The sequence below is a fragment of the Leptopilina heterotoma genome, unplaced genomic scaffold, assembly GCF_015476425.1.
Source record: "Leptopilina heterotoma isolate Lh14 unplaced genomic scaffold, ASM1547642v1 Lhet_180, whole genome shotgun sequence".
NCBI lineage: Eukaryota > Metazoa > Arthropoda > Insecta > Hymenoptera > Figitidae > Leptopilina > Leptopilina heterotoma.
Genome location: NW_025110897.1, coordinates 2,042,422 through 2,066,607, shown reverse-complemented (window position 1 = coordinate 2,066,607; position 24,186 = coordinate 2,042,422). Strand labels below are relative to the sequence as shown.

Sequence of the window (24,186 nt, the reverse complement as noted above, 5' to 3'; positions counted from 1 at the left end):
AATTTGATAACTTTTAAAATAAAACATATTTTTTAACATTACTTTCAAAAGAATTTCTATGATAAAATCATTTTTTTAAATAAATTTTCAAGTAAAAACCTTTTCAACATTTACTTATTCAAAAATACCCGCCATGAAAGTACATTTTCCGACCGTGAAAATTCATCGAGCCGATTGCTTGACCAATCCACCGGAGGTATAGAAGCACCTTAAGCGTAAAAATGAGTTAGAGAAGGATAAACAATATACCTATCCTTCTTTAACTCATTCTTACGGTTACGCTTACGATTGCGGTTCCGGTTACAGATCTATTCTGCGTTGGCCTTCAAGGTGCCGTCCCATGTCGGCGTAAAAACGTCAAAGCGTCGGCGTCAAAACGTAAATGCATGAGAGTGAAAGAAACAACCTTATATCTCTATCTCGTTCACTCTCATACTTTAACGCCGACGCTTCAACGCTTTGACGTTTTTACGCCGACATGGGACGGCACCTTTAGGAAGCCCATATCCCGAAGTCGTCTCCCGCACCCGACTCAGTTGTGCTTAAGGTGCTTCTATACCTCCGGTGGATTGGTCAAGCAATCGGCTTGATGAATTTTCACGGTCGGAAAATGTACTTTCATGGCGGGTATTTTTGAATAAGTAAATGTTGAAAAGGTTTTTACTTAAAAATTTATTTAAAAAAATGATTTTATCATAGAAATTCTTTTGAAAGTAATGTTAAAAAATATGTTTTATTTTAAAAGTTATCAAATTTTAATTCAAAATGTTTTAATTTTCCAAAGAAGTGTAAAAAGCCTAATGTTTTTGAAATGCTAGTACAGACGGTACAGACTGTTTGTTATGAATGTACATAACCTAGCGTTGTGTTGTCTGTTTATTATTATTTAATATAATAATAATTAAATCATTAAATTTAGAATATAATAATATCACAAGCACGACAACACAACGCTAGGTTATGTACATTCATAACAAACAGTCTGTACCGTCTGTACTAGTATTTCAAAAACATTAGGCTTTTTACACTTCTTTGGAAAATTAAAACATTTTGAATTAAAATTTGATAACTTTTAAAATAAAACATATTTTTTAACATTACTTTCAAAAGAATTTCTATGATAAAATCATTTTTTTAAATAAATTTTCAAGTAAAAACCTTTTCAACATTTACTTATTCAAAAATACCCGCCATGAAAGTACATTTTCCGACCGTGAAAATTCATCAAGCCGATTGCTTGACCAATCCACCGGAGGTATAGAAGCACATTTAGGGCTTAAGGGTGGAATCAGCATATGCATCTTAGACCGAAGTGTGGATTCCCTATAAGGCCTAAGCACACTGCTTTGCGAATGTTGTTCGCGAACGCAAAGTATGAGTTAGATATATATATATATATATATATATATATATATATATATATATATATATATCTCATGCATATGAGATATATATATCTCATGCATCTTGTTCGCGAACGACTTTCGCCTTATAAAATATTAGTCTATGACTCAACCTAATGCTGATTCTACACTCACTGAGTCGACTCCGTCTTTGTCTATCTCATGCTAGTCGTTCCGGAAAGTCGGGGCGACTCAGTGAGTGTAGAATCAGCATTAAACTGTCTCATTTCGGACGTTGCCCGTACTCTAAATTAAACGACAATATTTTCCTCTTCTTTGTTTTTTCTTCCTGCAATATCGGTAAGGAAGATTCCTTGATGTAGAAATATCAACTGAAGCAATGAATAGAATAATAGAATGAAAGCACAAGATGTCAGTTTCTACTCGTTAGAAGGTGATCGCCATTCGCCACATAAAAAATGACTGTATTTTCTAACATGCACAGTGTATGTGTCGTGCTGATAGCGAAGGAAAGAATGAATGTCTCGTACTCGTCGGCTGCCCGTGGAAATGTTTAGCCATTGTCGAGGGGAGAGACATGACTGCTGAGATACTGCTGAGATACCTATTGGCCAGCAGGTAGTGTGTTCTTTTCTGACGGATCGGAAAATCTCGGTGGTTTTGTGATGTTCGTCCGTGTGTGTTTGTGTACATCGATGTGGAGGGAGCAGAGTTTTGCCCGTTTCCTCGTTGACGGCGTAGGATTTTTTGCGCCTGGACGTGTTATCATGTAGTTCAGCAGAGTACTTTCGCTGACGCGTATCGTAATAAAAATACAGTTATTGTTGAAATTGCATTGTTTGCGAGATCTTTGGATTACAACAGTCAACAGTGAAGTGAGGCGGGTCGGGTCCTATAAGTTATTTAATCATGCCATGCGAAGTGCCCTGAATCGCTTGGAACAGGTTGTGTCGTGAGTCGTCGCGAGTCGTCGCGTGTGTGCCAATTTCGCGTTGTTATTGAGGGTCCAGGAGGAGCTGCACCGGGTAGCAAGATGGCGGGGTCCCTAACGTGGTCGTGTACTTGTTGCCTGCGGTTCAAGTTCAGCCCCGAGGAGATCGAGCAGCGGTACAAGAGCCAGGAAATAGATCGCATGCTGGAGAAGGATCGGCAGGCCTTCCGCAGGCAGGTCAAGTTGCTGCTCCTCGGGGCCGGGGAGAGTGGCAAGTCCACCTTCCTCAAGCAAATGCGGATTATTCACGGGATCAAATTCGAGGTGAGTCCTAATTCTTATCAAATTCATTCCCAGACTTCTACGCTCCCTTTAAATATCTCAAAGTGGCTGTGAACCAAATGACAGTGCAGGGCGGAATACAACGTGGTTCCGCTTTATTATTTATTATTTACCCCACCAGCGACGAATTTAGGTTATTTAATCCCCGCTTCAGAAATCTTTTTTTCTTTTATTATTCAATAAAACTAATTCCTTTCATTATTATTATCACCAATTACCTAAATTATAACAGCGTTTCGTATCAAGTATCCCGTTGTTCATTTAATTTATACAAATTTTCATCTCCTTCAGAAAATAACAATTGTTAATTTTTTTAAGTTTTAAATATAAAACAAATAAATACCTTCTTTTTAAAGAATGTTACAATTTATACTTTAAATAGTAAGAACTATGATTTAAATCTTGCCATTTTAATAATGATTTAAATCAAACTGCGAAATGCATCAGGAACCTAAAAAGCTGCAAAATTAGTATTTTTGTTAAAAATTTTGAATTAAAAAAAAGTCAAAAAGAATACGTTACAGAGATAATATAATGAATTTCAGAATGTAATAATTATTAGTTTTTGTTTATTTAGTGAGAGGAAAGTTATGGAATTTTTAAAGATTCTTCAAAAGTCATAGAATTAAAATCGAAAGAAATCACAAATTATAAAACTTTGATAAATGTCAATTTAGTTATTGTATTTAAACTTTTTTTTGTATAATATAGCTCATTAAGAACAATTTAAATATTGTAAATTTGCATTTACTTTTTTTATAATAAAAGTTTTAAACACAATAAAAATTTTTTAACAAATTAGTTTTAATTATCTTATGTTTTTCTCTATAAATTAAATTGTTACTTAAAAAACATTATTAAATTTTTAATCAGCAATGTAGAAGATTAAATAATTAAAAAATTTATTAATCAGGGAAAATGAGAAATTAGTCAGGGAATTTGAAAATGAAACTTTGCAGCCACCTTATTATTTTTATTTTTTAATTTTTAATATTAAAAAACGAACGACTTAAAAATAAATATTTAAAAAATAGTGTCAAAAAAATTGATTTAAATAAAAAAATCGGATTATTTTGTTTTTTTTAAATCATGATTTTTAACAGCCCTGAAAATAGTAAAATCAATTTTACCAATTTTTAAACAACCATGTTTAAGTCGAAAACAGAATTTGTTGACTCGAAAAATAGGTACATCCACGAAAATTGGTACGTTTATCCTATTTTTAAAAATAGTGATTCCTAGAATTTTTTTTATTCTAATTTTTTAAAATTCAATTATTTTCAATTACATATTTCCGAAAATTCAAATACATGCAAAAAATAATATTAAAATTTTTTAGGATTATTTTCAACATGTTGGAGAAAATAATCATGTACATAATTTTTCATTAAAATTCTTAAAAAAATTTATTATTTTTTTCAATTTTACAAAAATTCTTTTAAGAAATTCAATTATTTTCTAAAAATTGCATTTTTCACAAGTGTTTTATTTTTCTGAAATCTATGAACTTAGACAATAAGAAAATGTCAATGTTCATTATTATTATTATATTTTGCTAAAAACAATTAAATTTTATATTTCTAGTGACTCTATTAATATTTTCTATAGCAAACATCGAATAACACAGACTTAATAATCTATTTCTTAAATTTTGGAATAAAATTTCTTTCCGTGTAGAAAAAAGGAAAACATTTAAATTATTCTTATAAAGTAATAAAAAATTGTAGAAATTTTAAAATACAACTAAAATTTATAATTTAACTAAAATATAAAAGACACTAAAATTTAAGTACCTAAGGTCGGATGTAAAATGTGAATGTACACTAGAAATAACAACAAATGAATGTTTCCTGTCTGGAAGTTGTACTTAAAAAATTAAAAAGGAAAAGGAATGAATTTTTTGACAGAATGCTTTTTAGATAAATAATAATTTCACAAACTTTTTTTTGTCTCCTACCCTATATTTCACCTATTTTCTAAATTTTTAAAACATTTTCAATAAAAAATTGTTATTTAATTTATATTTTAATAAATATTATTTTTAATTTGTTAAAACTTTCATCCATTAAAATCTTAGTTGACCCTGAATTTAATTCGTGAAAATTTATAATCTTTGGAATTACAGTTCATCTTATTCTTATAATTAAGGGCAAATTCAGTTGACTTTAATTTTAATTTCTCCCAATGTTAAGCACTATAAATTTCAAATTCTAATCTTAGTAGATCTCAAATTCAATCATTTATTTCAATTTATGTGTTTTCCAAAAATTCTGAGCGTTTAAATAAACAAAATATTTTTAAAAATTATTGATTTCAATTAAAAATCAAAAAGCAAAATTAAACGTTTTCAAAGTTTATAATTTGTTTTTTCAAACATGACGCAATATCATATTATAAAATAAGATTTGAATTTAAAAAAGTAATAAATAAATTTCGTTAATTTAAATTTTTAGAACTTTAGGAACATAATGCTTCGTATTTCAAAGAATCTACAATTCAAATAATCAAAATTTTATTTATTTCTCATTTTTATTTATATTGATAAAATAAAAAGATTGCCACTCCTATTAGTGTGTTTTAAACTTTATAATTTTTAAATATGAAGAAAAAAATATAATCTGTCAAATGTAAATGAAGTAAAAAATAATTATTTTGCATAGGGTGCATACATGCAAATTGTCAAGGATATTTGATGCTTAAGTTTTTAAGGTTAAAATGAACGGAAATTTTTGACGATGTGAATATTTTCAAAAATTTCTAATTGCAATTAAAAGCAAAACAAAACTAAATAATTACAAGCGTTGTAATTTTGTTTATTGTATATGTTGTAAATGTTAAAGATAATGTATTTTATACACAAATAAACAAAATATTAGATCTAATGTGTTTCTGTTGTGAAATTTTTTTAAACTTTTTAATGTTTCATGTAAACTAAAATTTATTTTGAAAATAAATACCTTTTAACGTTATTAGACGTTTTTTATTTTTAGAGATTATTTTTGTACAAAAAAATTACTTAAATTATAATAATTTTAACCTTTTTCTTATTTTAATTACTTTTTAAAACTTATTTTCCCAAATACTTATTAGATTTTACTATAAATATAAAAAATAAAAGTATGTATTACTTAATGCAGGTAATTAAGCAGAACCTGAAGTTATAAGACGTCAATCCGAATCCAAATTTTCAATTATTCTTTATTTATTTTGACATTTATAAAGGGTTATGTTAAGTATCAGCCTTGACAAAAATTACAACCTTTTTGATTTTTAGTGTAAAAAAATTAAGATATTCTTTAAATTCTATCATTAATAGCAAAACTCCATCTTATCTCTTTGAATTTTTTGATCTTATTAATAATAATGAATTTAGTTGTACTAGACTTCGAGAGAGGAATAATGTTTTAAAAATACCTTCTCATCGTACTTGTAAGATGCAAAGATCATTTATTGTAAGAGGCTCAAGGCTTTGGAACAAACTGGAAACTGCCGAACAGTATTAGAGAAGCGCCTAACCAATTTTTGTTTAAGAAACTATTTTTTGAGTATTTAAGTAAAAGGAGCGGTGGATTTTTTGATATTACTTATTGGTAACCCTATGATTTTGTTATTTTTTTTTCTTACATTGTTTTATTTTTTGGTTTATTGTTTTTTCTTTTTGTATATATTTTTCTTATGAATGTTAATGAGAATGATGTATACCTCTATTATGTTATCTTTGCTATTATATTATTTGTATTTTTATTATGTTGGTTATCTTAGTTTTAGGACTATGTAATTAATATTAATATTATGTACATTGTTCCTTAGTGGGCTAACAGCCCTAGGAACTTGATTTCTTTAAATAAATAAATAAATAAATTCAAAATGTCGGATCCAATTTGGCGGACCAAAAATTGAATAATTTAAAAAAAATTCGGTATCTAAGCTAAGGGTTTTAAAGGCCACTGATTACGAATTTAACGTCAGTTTTTAAAAATTCAAATTGGGACATGAAAGTTGAAAAATTGATCAATTTTCAAAGAAATTTAGTCGCTAAGGATTATAATGGCTTCAGATTACTAATTTCTAGCAAGTTTCTGGTTTGACCCGTTTGACCTAATATATAGCGCCAAAGGAAAAAAGCGATGATTGTAAATTTAACTTGATTACATTCTCGGCTCAAAGCTGGCCGCCATTTTGAATTTTTGAAAACTGATGTTAAATTCTTAATCAGTGGTCTTTAAATACCTTAGATACCAACATTTTTTAAATCCAATGTCCGCCATATTGGATCCGACATTTTGAATTTTAAGAATATCTTAATTTTTAAGGCTGAATCAACACTAATTGTTGGAGACCTCATAGAAGTTTAAAAATTCAGTGTTTCTTCTTTTTTCACAAAGAAGTAATATCTATAACAACGATTTGTGTTGGTTAATCATCCTTATTTTGTTTGGATTTTAAAATTTCAGAAGAGGCCACACCTGCATTGAAAAGGTGACACTTCTAGCTTTAATTTAAGCTATTATTAAATGTTTTCCTTAAAATTTGAAATGAAGAATTGGGGTGGCACGGTTCAGAAAGAATGTCACTATTGTTTTAATTATTAACGACACATTTCAAATCAATGGTATAAATAAGAGATTCTGGTGGCTCTTGAGGGAGTCTGCTGACTATTTTTTAAAACAAATTATAGTTAAATGAAACGGTAATTTTTAATAATACAATTGAAGTCAATGGTATGAAAACGTATTGGCTGATGGCTTTCGGGCGAGTCTGTTGGTAATTTTTTGGGAATGAGCTCTATATGTAAAAAAATTCTTACCATCGTATAATTTTATATTTAATTTTATTTATTTTATATTTAATATTCAAATGGGTTATTAAATCCCATTTGTGGTGTTTTTATAAGTTGTATTCTTTTGGATGGTCTTAAACATCTTTGGGAATTTACGATTTTGTTTTTTTTTCCTTAGTAATGATTTTCGATTGTCTGTAATACTGGTACTTAGAATTGTTTCATTATCCAAGGTTTGATTTATTCCATGTCTGTAGTCATTAATTAATGTTATATTTCCTTCCGAAATACAGTAGATAACTCCAAGTACAGACATGGGCTCCACAATTATTATTTGGCTTCGGAACAACTTTGAGAACCAACAGCCACGGATCTGATAATAATTTTACCCTATTATCTTAATTTTAACCATGATAATGATTCGTTAATGAACTGAATATTAAATATCTTTAAGAAGAGACTTCCATTAAGGGATTTATGAAGTGATTGTCAAAAAAATAATTTTATTAGTTATTTATCTATGGGGTCATGCAAATATGACGTTATTTGAAAATCACCCAAGTCAGAACATACTTGAAGTGAGGACAAATACAGGAACTCTACATTAATGGAGGAATATCAGAAATCTTGTGACAATCATAAACATTGACATATGTAAAAGGAGTTGCATTAAGGTTGACCACTATCGACCTCTATTCAATTTTCATATAATCATAAACCCTGCTTTTTTTTTTAAAGATTATTGCATTTTAATATTATTATTTTGTATTCTGATTTCAGCCTGAACTTATAAAAGAGTATCAACACATTATTTATCAAAACATTATCAAAGGAATGAAGGTTTTGGTAGATGCTCGTGATAAATTAAACATCCCTTGGGAAAATGCAAAGAACTACGATATCGGTTATCAATTGCTGAAGTTTGAAAACACAATGATTCTAGATGCCAGATTATTTCTTCACTACGTACCATCTTTGCAGAGCCTCTGGAAAGACAGTTCTATTAGACGGGCATTTGACAGACGAAGAGAATTTCAGCTGGTAAATTTTTTATAATATTCTTCATAAGTCTCACTAAGCACATAAATAATCAATTATTGTTGGTAATTATCATAATGAAGAAAACAGTTGTTATACATACTAAAATGTAAATAAACTAACTTTCAATCTGGCCTTAAATTAAAGCAGTTACTAAAAATAAGTATCCTACTTCTTAAAACACTTTAAATCAAAAAGCGTACTGAAGAAGTGTACCAATAATGCAACTCAAAGACCTCTAAGAAAAAATAATCCTTCTTTGCATAGGTCCTTAGTTTTTATTTATTCATAGTCCATACCTTTCGGTTTTGGACGAACTTCCGGTTTACATATCACATATTCTTATATCAAATTTTCAGATGTGAGCAAAACATAACAAATCATAAAAAATCGTACATATTGATCAGCTGCATAGGTCCTTATTTTATATTGATATTTTATTTTCAGAGCGACTCCGTACAATACTTTCTGGATAACCTAGACAGGATTGCTCGAGTGGTATGTTGAAGAAAATTCACCCTTATTTAAAGAATGTTGTTCTGAAAATTGCATTTATATTACAATACATATCAACTTACTTTTAGGAGTATACACCCACTCACCAGGATATTTTGCACTGTAGAAAGGCAACTAAAGGAATATCAGAATTTGTTGTGCCCATCAATAACATCCCATTTCTATTCGTTGATGTTGGAGGTCAAAGGTCTCAGAGACAAAAGTGGTATCAATGTTTCGATTGCGTAACATCGATATTGTTTCTTGTCTCTTCATCAGAGTTTGATCAAGTTCTACTCGAAGACAGGTAATGTATAATATCCTATAGTTAATACTATATTTTTTTATTTATTTATAACAAAGCTCAACAGTAAAAACCATTAACAGGGCTACTAAGACTAAAAATCAAATTGTCGCTGAAAAGAAACTGCCAATACAGATTACTTAACCCTTTAACGCCCAAATGGGCAAAATTTTAGCATGAAGTTTGAGGACTTACTTCGGTATTTAAAAATCAATAGAACAATTCACGAATCATCATTTCTTATGTTTTCATATGCGCTCTATCGAATGGCGTTAAAAAAAAGTCAAAAATTTATAAACAAAAAAGTTATTAATGTTTTTTATAAAAAAAGTCCGATTTTTTTCCAATTTTTGTTTAATTTTCAATTTTTTCTACTATCAAATAGCGGAAAAATATTTCTAAATGTTACAAATAACGTGACATAGATATATAACCTAGAAGATAGAACTATAAAGAAAATTAAAAATTAAAATGGCGGCTCAAAAATGGAGTTTGAAGTTCAATTTTTTTCAAAATTTGATTCGAAAGTACGAAATTGTTAAAAGTGTTTAGATCAGCTTGAAATTTGTTACTCGGGGGTTTTGGGGTCGCTGATCACGAATCTGAAGTCTAATTTTAAAAATTCAAAATGGCGGATCCAATATGACGGCCAATTTTTTTAAAAACTCATTAAATTTGCTTGAAACTTGTTATTCGGGGGTTTTTGGAGTCGCTGATTTTGAATCTGAAATCCAATTCTCAAAATTCAAAATGGCCGCTCCAATATAACAGACGAATCTTCAGTTGAAATTGGATAATCACGTTCTTTAGCCATTAAAATACTTAAAATATTTTTCATGTTTTCCAACTTTAACCACGTGGAGGTAAACGTGAACTGGAAAGTCTTTTTCATATTTTTAAATTTTATATTTTTTTTACTTTTTTATTTTTTATGTTTTTTTTCTTTTTTATTTTTTTGTGTATTTTTCTTCTTTTTATTTGTTATTATAATTTTTGAATTTAAAGGTCAAAAAATGGAAATGTATATGTTTTATTTTAATCATTACTTATTTCAAGGTCAAATTGAAAAAAACAATTTTTTTTATCTCCAGCTTGCATAAGACTTGACACTTAAGACATAAGAACTACAGACGGACACCAAAGTCTCGCTATAAGGGTTTTGGCCCTTGGCCACGAAACCCTAAAACAAAAACTTTTATGGTTTCACGTAGTAAAAGTTGGAAAACATTAAAAATATTTCAAGTATTTTAATGGCTGAAGAACGTGATTATCGAATTTCAACTGAAAATTTGTATGTCACTGGAGCGGCCATGTTTAATTTAAAAAAATGGACATTATAATCGTAATCAGCCACCCCAAAAACCCTCGAGTAACAAGTTTCAAGCAAATCTAATAATTTTTAAGAAAAATTGTCCGCCATATTGGATCCGCCATTTCAAATTTTCAAAATTGGACATCAGATTCGTGATCAGCGACCCCTAAAACCCCCGAATAACAAATTTTAAGCTAATCTAATGAATTTTTGAAAATTTGTCGGCCATATTGGATCCGCCATTTTGAATTTTTAAAATTAGACTTCAGATTCCGAAGATACCGAAATAAGTCCTCAAACTTCATACCAAAATTTTGTCCATTTGGGCGTTAAAGGGTTAAAGTCCAAATTTACATTATCAAATTAAAGAAACATGTTATTAATATAAGAACACATTCGATAAGGTGTAGAATGAATATTAAGTACAGACGGAATGTAAAAAGGAGCCGTATTTCTTATATTGCGTAAGTAGGTACATTGAAAGGTACCATCTCCAAAACAAAACGACATTCAATCATGCCTCTAATGAGTTTAAAAAGAAAGATTATATGAGCAAATTCTCGTCTTTCTCCCAGAGACCACACGACAAATTTAGCTTGGAGAACCTTAAATTCAGTTCCTCTAGGAGGATAGACTTTGTCTTCTCGCCAAGCTAAAAATGTTAAAACTTGCTTATGACAATTGTCAATTGCATCAGAGTACTTTTGAACACTCAGAAAAAGAGTTGGCTGCCATAACCAATTAAATAGTTGCTATAGCGCGATCCAATTAATTGGTTAGCACATCCAACTATTGGATACTGTTTCCATGCGAAAAGGTACCCCAGCTATGTATGTAATGCAGCTAAGGTAATGCAGCTAAAAAGTTGGATGTATCAACCAAGAAATAGTTGCCCCATCCAATTAATTGGATCGCGCTATAGCAACTATTTAATTGGCTATGGCAGCCAACTCTTTTTCTGAGTGAAAAAATGGAGACCAAATAACAATATAAGAATTTTGATGCAACAAATTCTTGAAAGAGAACCGTTAAAGTTGATATTCTTTTAAATTGTTTAAATGATGTAAATAAAAAGCCAAGAGTTTTACTAGCACTATTAACCATATCTGAAACATGATCTAGGTGAAAACGAAACCCATTAACCCTCTCAACATCATAGTTACCATCAATAGAATAATGATAAGAGATCATAGTTTTCCCCTTCACAAATGTCATAACTTTACAATTATCAATATTTAAATTTAATTTATTATTTTTACACCAATCATTAAAATTATTTAAATTATCTTGAAGTATTTGACACGAATTGGCACACTGAAAAACTGTTGGTAGAGCAGTTCCGCTATTGACTGTTGTGCAGCGCTACTTGACTTTAAACTCACAGCTCTATCAAAATTGGGCGAGCTGCTCTCTTAAACTTGACTACCAATGGCGTTGGCGAGCGGCTGCTTGACAAAAAGGTCAGCAGCTCTATCAAAAAGGAGAGTTGCTCACCCAAAAAGGAGAGTAACTCGCCCAAAAATAAAGTGAGCTGTGCGTTTCTTTTTAACGCAGCAGTTCACCGCATTGGGCGAACAGCTCTACCAACAGTTTTTCAGTGCATCAGTAATTGGAAGATAAAGTTTTACATCATCTGCATAAAGTAGGTGATAACAAATTAAAGAGAGAGTTAAGTGGTTCATGTAGACGGTAAAAAGTAAAGGTCCAAGTTTAGATCTCTGAGGAACACCTGATGAAGGGAAAAAAGGTTTAGATTAAAATCCATTATAGTGAATAAATTTATTTATGTTGATGATCAACCGTATCAAATGTTTTACCGAGATCTGTGTAGATCACATCAATTTGAGGATACTCATTTAGTAGATTATAAATATGTTGCGTGAAAATTAATAAATTAGTAATTGCTGATCTTTTAGGGATGAAACCATGCTGATAAGTAGAAATTTCACCTGATAACTTGCCGAATATAATTTCATAAATGCACATTTTGAAGATCTTGGAGAAATTACTTTTAATAGAAATAGGACGGTAGTTTGTCACTTCAGATCTATCTCTCTGCTTGAAAATAGGACACGCTCTTGTTCTCTTCCATACACTTGGGAAAAACCCAGATGATAAAGATTTATTGAACGTAAGTGTCCTTAAATATGGAAAAGAGCTCTATTATATAATTTTCTAATCAAGACTTTTCGAGAACTCATCATGTACGAGATTTTGGTCCTACTGATAGTAACCTCTGTTTTAAGTTCTGTTTTTTACTTGTCAGATCCTTGTTTGAAAATCTATCAGTGATTTGGATGCCATTCTACACGTTTTATATGATACGAATTAAGCGAGTACAGAACCTAAATGATCCTGGTTATACCTATAATAAGATACAATAATTGTATTATTTTTTGTTGTTGTTAACAATTATTCTGGTCAAATTCTTGTAAAACATGAACCTGATCAAGCTATAGACTTCAACTTTCCATTGAATGAAAATCGTGGAAAATTCTCCACACTTCATTACCAGAGGAGGTTAAGTATTGGAAATACGTTTCTAAGATATTATAGTACAACGTTAAATAAGCTAGATCACATAGAATACTTTCATGAATAGAAAAAATTAAGAGCTCAGATTAAAAATAGGTTTAACCGGAGTTGTTATAAATATTATGATAACAATGCTGAAACGCAGTAAAAGAAATTTATTCACATTCAAATACCCAAAATTGTGCAAAAGTGGATGGAAACTAGAAGCTCCACGGTGAATAAAACAGGGCTCGAACCAGTGAAAGTATTTAAAAATACGTACTTTACGGACCAAAAATGAAAAATTTCGGACCAATTTTATTATTTACCAAAATAATTGAATCCCTGTAAAAAATTTTATTATTTATGAAAATAATTGGATGATTGCGAAGGAATTTATAAAAAAATTTGTAAATAATGAAATTCCTGTGGAATTTTTATTATTTTTTGAAAATAATTAAATGTTTGTGTAGAATTTTATTAAATTGTTTTTTAAATAATTGAATTCTTTTGGAAAATTTTATTAGATTAGTAGATGCCTATTAAAAATCATTGAATTGAGGAATATTTTTGAAAATAATTGCCAAGAATTTTATTAAAATTTTTTAATGTATTTTAACAATTCAGCATTTGTTTAAACAAAAAATTGTTGTTATTTATTAATTCTTAAGACAATAAAGCGTCTAGACACTTGTAGTCTTTTAAAATTTTGCAATTAACTAATCTGAGTATTTACTTATTGCAAAATTAGAAAAAACTGCTAGTTTCTAGGTTGATTGTGTAAAAAGTTAGTAAATAACAATTATTTGTTTAAACAATTGCTGAATTAATAAATTAATAAATTAACTTTATTTTATAGTATTTGTATAATTTTCTGATTTATGTCAAACAATAAATTGTTTAAACAAATATGATTATCAATTAATTTTATAAATATTAATTGAGAATATTTATCAATTTTTACATGTTTTTCATGTATCAATTTTTACACTTTATTTTCCTAAAAATTTTTCTAAGTCATAACTGGATCTCCTATCTAGCTAGTACCAAGTTAGGACCAGCCCAGGATATATAAAAAGGGGTTGCCAAGTTAGGTCCAAGCTAGGGCCAATAATCATTTTAGGCATAGCATGGTGATTTCTACACGGGTAATTGAATTTCGGAGAAGAATTTAATTATTTCTAAAGATAATTGAAATTTTAACAAGAATTTTATTATTTGAAAAGATAATAATTGAAATTTTGACGACAACTTTAAAAAAAAATTAATTCTACAGAATTGTTAGTTGAAAAGTATGAAAAATTTAGATTTTCCAAGATTTCAATTTAAAACCTTTTCAAAATTCAATTTTTTCTAAAAATTCATGCTTCAATGCTTTTAATATATTCAATTATTATCTAAAATTTAAAAAAAAATTAATTTTTAAATCAGTTTTGGTTAGAAAATTCTACGAGAATTCAATTATTTAAATACAATAATTGATTACTTCTTAAAAATAAATTCTCATAAAGAATTTTATCAACAAATTTTTAAATAATTAAATTCTTTTTATAAATAATTACATTTTTCGAAGAATTCGAATAAAATTTTATTAAAAATAATCAATATTCTGCCATAAATTTTATTATTTATGAAAGTAATTGAATTATGGCTAAGAAATTTATATAAAATTTGTAAATAATTGAATTTCTGAGAAATTTTTATTATTTTGTGAAAATAATTAAAGGTTTGTGTAGAATTTTATTAATTTTTTTTTTAAATAATTGAATTCTTTTGGAAAATTTTATTAAAATAGTAGATACCTATTAAAAATCATTGAATTGAGGAAAATTTTTGAAAATAATTGAAATTTTGACAAGAATTTTATTAAAATTTTTGAAAATAATTAAATTTTGACGAGAATTTTTAAAGATTTTTGAACATAATTGAATTTTTGCGATGAATTTCATTACTTTTGAAAATAATTTAATTTCTACAATCATTTATAGTTTCTCTAAAATTATCCAAATTATATCATACAATTAACGGACTGTACGGACCTTTTCTTTAAAAAAACGGACTTTTACGGACTTTTACGGGATTCACGGACCTAGTTCGAGCCCTGATAAAATAAATGTTGGTAAACTTTTTTATTTAGTTTAGTAATATGTGTTTTTTTTAAAGGCGGACCAACAGACTTGAGGAATCTAGGAACATATTTGACACGATTGTTAACAATATGATTTTTGGCAACGTCTCAATTATTTTGTTTCTGAACAAAACGGATCTTCTTGACAAAAAAGTGAGATCACCGGATACCGACGTTCACTGGTATTTTCCACAATTCAAGGGTGATTCACATTCCATGAAAGACGTGCAGAGCTTCATATTGGACATGTTTGTGTCGGTGAAAAGGGACCCAAGGAAGCCACTCTTCCATCATTTCACAACCGCAGTCGACACGGAGAACATTAAAGTGGTTTTCAATGCAGTGAAGGATACAATTCTCCATCGTAATCTGCAATCACTCATGCTGCAGTAATGCTGACTCTCGTGGATCGGTCAAGCCTGCCATCCAATTAACTGTCAAAGAACACTGCGAGGAGGCATTTTGTAATTCTTTACAAACACCACAATACTGATTAGTAGGTAACTTAATAAGACAATATATTTAACAATTTTATAAAATAAGAATCTTACCTCCTTAAATGTTGAATTTTCTCACAGCCGTTTAGGGAGGTAGCATACTGCCTATAAAATGTGTAGACTGAAAAATTTGAGTTTTTACACTCAAGAAATATTCTTCTATTCTTTTTTGATGCCATTGATTGGTGGAAATTTGTGCTTAGAGATTTATTAGTGAAAAATATGTCGAACGGACAAATGTCTTTAAATTGTCATTGTCATTGGCATTGTATTAAAATTACATTACAAAAAGTGTTATAATTAATATATATTGCTGTCAATATATATTAAAACTTTCGTTTCGAAAGTACTTTACTGTTGAGACTTTGTACTGTAGTTTTAATAGATTTTGAACATTTAAAGTAATGGCAAAGTTAAATGCGGCGCGGCAAATTGGCCGCATTTCATTATAAAATGTAAATAGTCATTTGTATTTTACTTTACACGTTGTCAATAATTTTTGATAAAGAATTTATACACGTATTTATGCTTGTAAGAATTAAACCTTATTAAAAGAAGAAGAAGAAGAAGAAGAAGAAGAAGCGTTGCTTGGATTCATTTTGTATGATAAATATTTAATCCGCGTGAATAAATAGACGGGCCAATGGTTCGAAGAAAATCTGCAAATACATAATTTATTTCTTACTTAAGGCTTTGTCTTTGTTAACTATTGCTACGTAACAAAGAAACCAAATACTAGATCCATGCCATAAAACCAAATGAAACTAACCAGTTTGTGTTCAACTTCTAATGAACAAAACTTTATTCCAGCGATTTAAACTCTTACTTTTCTCTCCCTCAAACTACGGCTTCTTTTTAAATGCTACGCAAGTTTTCCTTTAATTTCTTATCAAAATATGTATATTAAAATAGCAGCTCAATATTTGAGTATAGTAATATTTAAGTTCTTCCAATAGGTAAACGTGCCATGGAAAAAAGTCTAAAGACTTTCAATTTCTGTCAGGAATTAAAAGTGTGAAATTAATTATAAATATTTGTAAATATTCCCACGTTACATACATGTAATTTATTATTAGAAATTATTTCGTCTTTCTTTTAAAATAATCGTGTTTCATTAAGATTCATTTTTTCTTCAATATTCATTTATCCAAACAAGTTGTTGCCTAACAATTTTTTTCCAATGCGTAATAAAAAATATTTCATTAAGATTCGAAAATGGGCAAAAAGAAAAAAATATTATTTGAATATTAGAAAAGAATTAAATTTCTATATACAGAGTCTGATAATAATTTTGTCTCTCGAACGATTCAAATAAAAATTATTTAATTCGGTGCATGTTGCGTTTTGTTCTTTTAAAAAATTATTATTGTTTTAAATAAGAATTTGAAAAATTTCAAACAGTATTTATTACTGTAAATGACGAAAAAAAAAGTTTTAAAATTTCTCTTAAAGTGATGAGGGATTTTACAAATAATTAGCTTATAAAAATGTAATTTATTCCAATTTGCAAAAACTAATCCTAATAGGTAGAACTTGAAATATTAAAATGTTATTTCAGTCCAACAGGCTTTTCTTTGCAATTTTTAATGATGATATAACTTTTTTCCACTAATATCTCTTTTTGAAAAGTATAATTTTCAATTTTTAACAAAAGTACACTACTTTTTAATGCATGAACATAAAAATTTTAAAAAAATTCATCATTTTGATTTTTTTCTGAATCAATAATATTTGGTATTTCAAGTTATATCCATAGAGATTAAATTTTGTATAATTTTTTACACTTCAGTTTTGTTTTAGTCAATTTGTATATAATTAATGAAAATTTTAAACTTTTTAATGACTTAATATTGTGAAAAAATTAGAGACGTTCAAGAAGCTCTAAAAAATTCTATCCGTTCCGAATCAGGCTTTAATTCTAAATCCTCTATTTCGTATGTCTTGTGTTCTACGAACAAAAATATATTTGAAACTACTCTGATATCAAAAATTAAAAAAAAATTATAAATATAAATTACAATCAATTTTGCTCTATGAAATTGTGTGTAATATATATATACTTTTTTAAGTAGAATCATTATTTTTTATAATTTGTATGGAAACTAATTAAAAATTAGCATAATTTTTTATTGTAGGACAAAATTTCCAATCCAAAAGTTCTAATTATCAAAATAATTCCAGTAGGGGAGAGGTACGCACGTTGAGACGGCTTCTGTTTTTCAGTTATAATTTTTAAAAAACAAAATTTAGCGAAAAATTCGAAATGCTTTCTTAAAAGTATCATCCAGGGCTACAACATTGCCAAAGAAAGTTATTTTTTTTGGACAAAATTGAAAAATTTATAGCTGATTTTTTAAACATGTTATTTTTGACCAAAAAAAAAGTGGTACGCACGTTGAGACACCCATAGTAATTTATTTTAAATTGAAACAAAATGAATAATTACGTCAGATTCTAATTGTTTGTTGTTTATTTACTTATTTTGATGGTCTTAGCTCAAAGAAAAAAAATTAAAACATTAAAAATTAACTTAAAAAAATAATCAAAAAATAAAATTTTATTTTGCACAAAAAAAATTAATCGAAATTTTTATATTCGCAATTTTTAAAGGTGAAGAACATGTAAAACGCTTAAAAATTGTGGATTCAAAACCAATTTTAATGGCAGTACTATTTTCATATCGTGAGCGTTTTAACCTGCGTACCACAGTGTGTCTCAACGTGCAGACCTTGCCGTTATTTTTTTAAAGCTTTGAAATTATTTGTAGATGTTAACGTATGTCTAAATTTTCGTCGGAACTTTAAAGTAGAACCAAAATTGATATGTAAATGTTATCCGCAATTTTTTCTGCCACTAAAAAATACATGGTAAATACACTAAACAGAAATTCTGAAAAACACTTTTTTTAACTAAAAAATTGGTTCGCTCTAGTTCTACCGAAAAAAACAGCAGTTATTGCGCTTTTTTTGCATAAAAAGTTTGGTATTAATGATACGACAAAATGCCAATAAAATTTTTGGTATTATCAGTTACACAGGTTATAATATCTAAGTGCCTCAACGTGCGGACCGTCTCAACGTGCGTACCTCTCCCCTACACTAAATAAAAAATATATTATTACATATATAATAATTATTATTAATTCTATAGTACATGTTATTAATAATTAAATGATGAAACATATTAATAAAATAGTAAATTTTTACTAAATATAATCCTATTAAATTATTTACATGAATTATATTTAATAATATTATTTACGCACAAATCACATTCTTGCCATTGGGAAAAATTTTTTTTAAAAAATATCGTCATTTAATTCCGTTTAATTTGGAATGTAGACAAATTGTAAAATTTCAAGTGAATCAGCTGTTTTATTTGTCCGCCGCCATTTTGTTTCTCGTAATTCTTAGAAGTGACGGAATACAGCACGAAAACATTTATAAATTTGAAAAAAATATTGGACCTTTTGGTATTTGGGAATAAGAATTTTTTGATCTTTTTGTTTTTGAAACAAAGAAAGAATTATTGGAAAATTATATTAATTAATAATTCGAGGATTTAAATTTATATTATTTAAAAAAATTGTAAATATATAAAAAAATTATTTCGGATAATAATTCGATTTCATAAAAATTATGAGATAAAATATTATATTTTTAATAATTATATTACCCACAATTTTTAAAGTTAAAAATATTATGCTAATTTATAAATTAGATTTCATACAAATTATGAAAAATAATAATTATTCTTCTTAAGAAAATTTATATTACATACTACAATTTCATAGTGTGAAATGTATTGTAATTAATGTTTCTAAGACTTACAAAATCTATAAAAATAAAATTCAAAATTAGTAAAAAATTATAACAAATATCTGTTTTCAATATCGTAATAATGTAAACTCGATGAGTTTCCATCTTCTTGAGCACCTCTAGTAGTGAATATAAAAATAAAATTTATACTTTAATGTTTAAAAGAATATTCTTGAAAGAAGTAACGAAAGGCAAATATTTTTATTTCCTGACGATTTCCAAATAAATTGTCATTCTAATTCTTTCTATCCTACTTTTAAATTATTCTAATTGTTTAAACCAAGTTCTTTTATTTTTCTTATTGTTACTTTTAGTATACATTTTCCATCCCTCTCCATTGTTTGACTCGAAATTTGTTGCCTGTAGATTTTATTTCTTATAAATACTCTCCTGATATTATTTGTTACATAAAGAGAAACAAGCATCTATAGATTAAGAAAAAATAAAAACAAATATAATACAAAGCAAGAACAATTTATAGTTGTAAGCCTTCTTTTAATTAAGTGCTTTTTACTTGCAATATGAAAAAATCAAACACTCCGAGTCAGATTAATTCAATGAGATTATAATCACTTTTGGGATGTATGAAAATTTCCGACTTCTTATTTCACATGAAACCATTTAACATAAATTACATTTTGTTTAAAATTCATTTCACATCATTTTCATTTAATATGTAATTTATTTGACATGAATCTCATTTTAACATAAAATTCATTAGACGTTAATTTTTTTTAACATGAAATTCATTTGGTGTAAATGTTATTTAACATAAAATTCATTTTTCGATAATTTATTTCACATAAAATTCATTTGGTGTAAATTTTATTTAACATAAAATTCATTTGACGTACATTTTATTTAACATAAAATTTAATTATCATAATTCCCTTTTGATATAAGAATCATTGTACATAAATTTCATTTAACATACATTTCAATTGATGTAAATTTCATTTGACATAAAATTCATTTTACGTAAAATTGTAAATCAGTTTAACATAAATGGCATTTGACATGAAATTTATATGATATAGATTTTATTTTAACATAAATTGCATTTGACATAAAAATTACATGACATAAATTTCATTTGGTATACAATTTATTTGACATAAAAATATCGGCGCAAATTGTTCATAAAACCAATAAGATATCATTAAGGAAATTGTCATTGGTTACGATTTTATGTCAAATGAGAAATATGTTAAATAACTTTTATATGTCAAATGAACTTTTTGACAATCGATTTTATGTCAAATTAAACTTATGCCAAATGAAATTTATCTCAAGTACATTTTCTTATGTAAAATGAAATTTATGTTAAATAAAATTTATGACAAATAAAATTTTTATCAAGTGAATTTTATGTTAAATGAAAATTATGTTAAATAAATTTTTTGTTAAATGATATTTTTATCAAGTGAATTTTATGTCAAATGAATTTTATGTCAAATGACATTTTTATGAAGTGAATTTTATGTCAAATGACATTTTTATGAAATGAATTTCATGTCAAATGAAATTTATGTAAAATTGTTTGATTTCAAACAAGATTTCGAGACTATTCATGCGTTTCTCACTTTTGCGTTTCAACAGTTATGCTGCGCTTATTAGAAATGAAAATGAATTATTTAAAATAAATGACAATTGTAAATATAATGAAAGAAACTTGTGGTCCAGTCAATCGTTAAAATCAAACGTAAAAAGTGATTCGCCTGACTTGAAACGATTGATTTCTTCATCTTTCAAGTGATCTTTGCTACTGAGTGATTTAAATTCAATATACTAATAAAATAATACTAAACAACAACAATAATAATATATAATATTAATAATAATAATAATATTGATAATAATGATAATAATAAGCGCTTTTTAATTGATTTATCTTGCATATAGTATAAACATAAAACATAATATTATTTAAGTGTTTAAAACTAAATAATGGTGTGGAATTGTCCAATGTTTAATCCCTTACGTACCAGAGAAAATTTGTTAAAATCTTTCATTTTATAATTGGTACCTTTTTAATAATAAGATTTTACATTCCTAAAGTATTCGAGAGTTGTATTTTTTCATTGTTTATAAAGAAGAAAGTGATTTAATTGTTATTTAAAATTATTGGCCTAAAATAAAGTAAAATAAAGTAAAAGAAAGAAAATATGATTTCTATGAGAATTGAGGGAAATTATATGGAAGCGACGAAAAATAAAATTGAAAATTAATTGTTAAACTTTACAACAATTTGCCAACAAGAAATTATTTGTGGCAACTGATTAAAATGTCAAGTATCGATACTTAAAGGTTACAAATCTGAATTACTGATAGTCGATAGAATCCACAGCTTTCTCAGAATCTTCACATGTTAATTTCGTTCTAAGCTTTATAAATACTTATAAATTGTTGATTTTATTATGTAAAAATATTGTCATTGTATTGTAAAAAAAAAAAATTTTCTTTAATAATGGGAATTTTCTTATATTATGTTGAATATATTCTTTATAATTAAAGACTTGGTTAATGTTTGTAAACTTATCGCAAAAAATATCCCATAAATAATCATTAAAGTTTTTACGATTTAAGTTTGATAATAATAATGATGAAAAAAAAATTGTAATAGTTTAGAATTAAGTTTACTGTCTCCGTCAGTGTAAACATTTTATTTTTATTGATTCTTTTTTGGACGGCGACAGTAAGCATATATTCTGGTAAAGTATTATTATTACCGGATTAAAGTGACGTGACGTTTTTGTAATATTTATACTTTGTATTTTAAATTGTCATCATCAGATTGAAATAATATAATATTTTAAGAGAAATTTACTTTTTTGTAAAGTTATAGGAACTTTAGCATTTTTTTCATGCTAATAATTATTTTAGTATTGAATGTACTGATAAAGAAAATTAGAATTTTTACTAAGAATAATTAGATATTTCTTAAAAGAAAACAGCTCTATTTTATACTGTCTTTTATTAAATTTTTTAAAAAATAAAAAAATTGTATTATTCAACGAAAATCGCATAAAAAATTGGGCCGGAGATTTTGAAAATTTTTTACAATTTGTATTATCGATTGTTATAAAACAGTTTTGACATTGGTATTTTAAGGATAGTTTATTAAGAAATCGGATTGTGAATCCTTTTATTAGTGCTGTCCAATTTCTCGACTAATAGCTGTTTATACACAAGAATTATATTTTGTTACATTATTTGCATTTTATTGTACATGATATGAAATATGTAGATATATCGTGCCTTTGTACATTGTATATTTGTATATATCAAATTTTACATGATTTATTGTGTAACGTTTAAGGCATTCACACGAATAATAAATAAAGTTTCAAAAGTAATCTCCTACAAGTTTCTTTTCATCTTCTTCACACTTATTAAATAATATAGAAATGCTATGGTTTCGATTTAGTGCTCTAGAATCCAAACCCAATGATAATCAAATTCTTTAAAACGATTCAATTATTTTCGAAAAATATTCGAAATTCAATTATTTTCAATATTTAGTATTTTCATCAAATTTCGCAAAAGAATTCAATTATTTTCAAAAATAGCAAAATTTTTTACAGAAATTCAATTCTTTTTAAACATTTTAATAACATTTTTTGCAATAATTCAATTATTTTCAAATATAATAAAATTCTTCTCAGGAATTCAATTATTTTTGTAACTATTCAATTATTTTCATAAATAATAAAATTCATTGCAGAATTACAAATTATTTTTAATACAATTTTACAGGAATTGCTCAAAAAATGTAATTATTCTTAAAAATTCAATTTCAATTCCCAGAAAAAATCAATTCTTAAAGAAATTTTATTTTTTAAATTCTTTGGAAGAATTCAATTATTTACAAAAATGTTAGAATTTTCACAGGACTTCAATTATTTTCATATATTTTAATAAAATTCTTCGAAAGAAATCAATTATTTTAAATAAATTTTGTTGAAATAATTCAATTATTCTTTTAGATTTTAATAAAATTCTTCCGAAGAATTCAATTATTTACATAAATAATTCTTTGAAAGAATTCAATTATTTACAAAAATATTAGAATTTTTCACAGGAATTCAATTATTTTGTGGGATTTAAATAAAATTCTTTATAAAATTCAATTATTTTTATAAATAACAATATTCATCTCAAGAATTCAATTATTTTTAAAATAAAAGTAATTCATTTTTTCTTGGAAATTCAATTATTTAAAAAAATTCTAATAAAATCGTGGGCAAGAATTGTTAGGAATTCAATTATTTTCAAAAAAATTTTAATAAAATGCCACACAGACATTCAATTATTCTCAAAAAAATTAATAGAATTCTTTGTAAAATTTAATTATTTTTAAAAACTTTTCGCAATTCAATGATTTTTTAATATCTATATATACTACTTTCATAAAATTTCCAAACAGAATTCAATTATTTTAAAAATTGTTTGTAAAAAGCTTCATAAGAATTCAATTCTTTTCATGAATAATAAAAATTTCTCTGGAATTTAATTAGGGGCCGTCCATAAATTACGTAGCATGTTTAGGGGGAGGGGGGGTTCGAGAAAATGTTATCATATGTTACATGGGAGGGGGGGTCAATCATCATTGTTACGTAATATTTATAAGGATTTAAGGAACTTAATCTCTTTATAATGGATA

General features: G+C 27.0%; 1 protein-coding gene across 1 annotated transcript; it reads left to right on the top strand.

Moving 5' to 3' along the window:
• The first annotated feature begins 1,743 nt into the window (after window positions 1-1,743).
• Window positions 1,744-18,133, top strand: LOC122499998 (guanine nucleotide-binding protein subunit alpha homolog). Its single transcript, XM_043608637.1, has 5 exons — window positions 1,744-2,619; window positions 8,198-8,458; window positions 8,903-8,953; window positions 9,040-9,257; window positions 15,244-18,133. Exons 1-5 carry the CDS (start codon window positions 2,398-2,400, stop codon window positions 15,599-15,601), a joined length of 1,110 nt encoding a protein of 369 aa, XP_043464572.1. The 5' UTR covers window positions 1,744-2,397; the 3' UTR covers window positions 15,602-18,133.
• The last annotated feature ends 6,053 nt before the right edge of the window (window positions 18,134-24,186 follow it).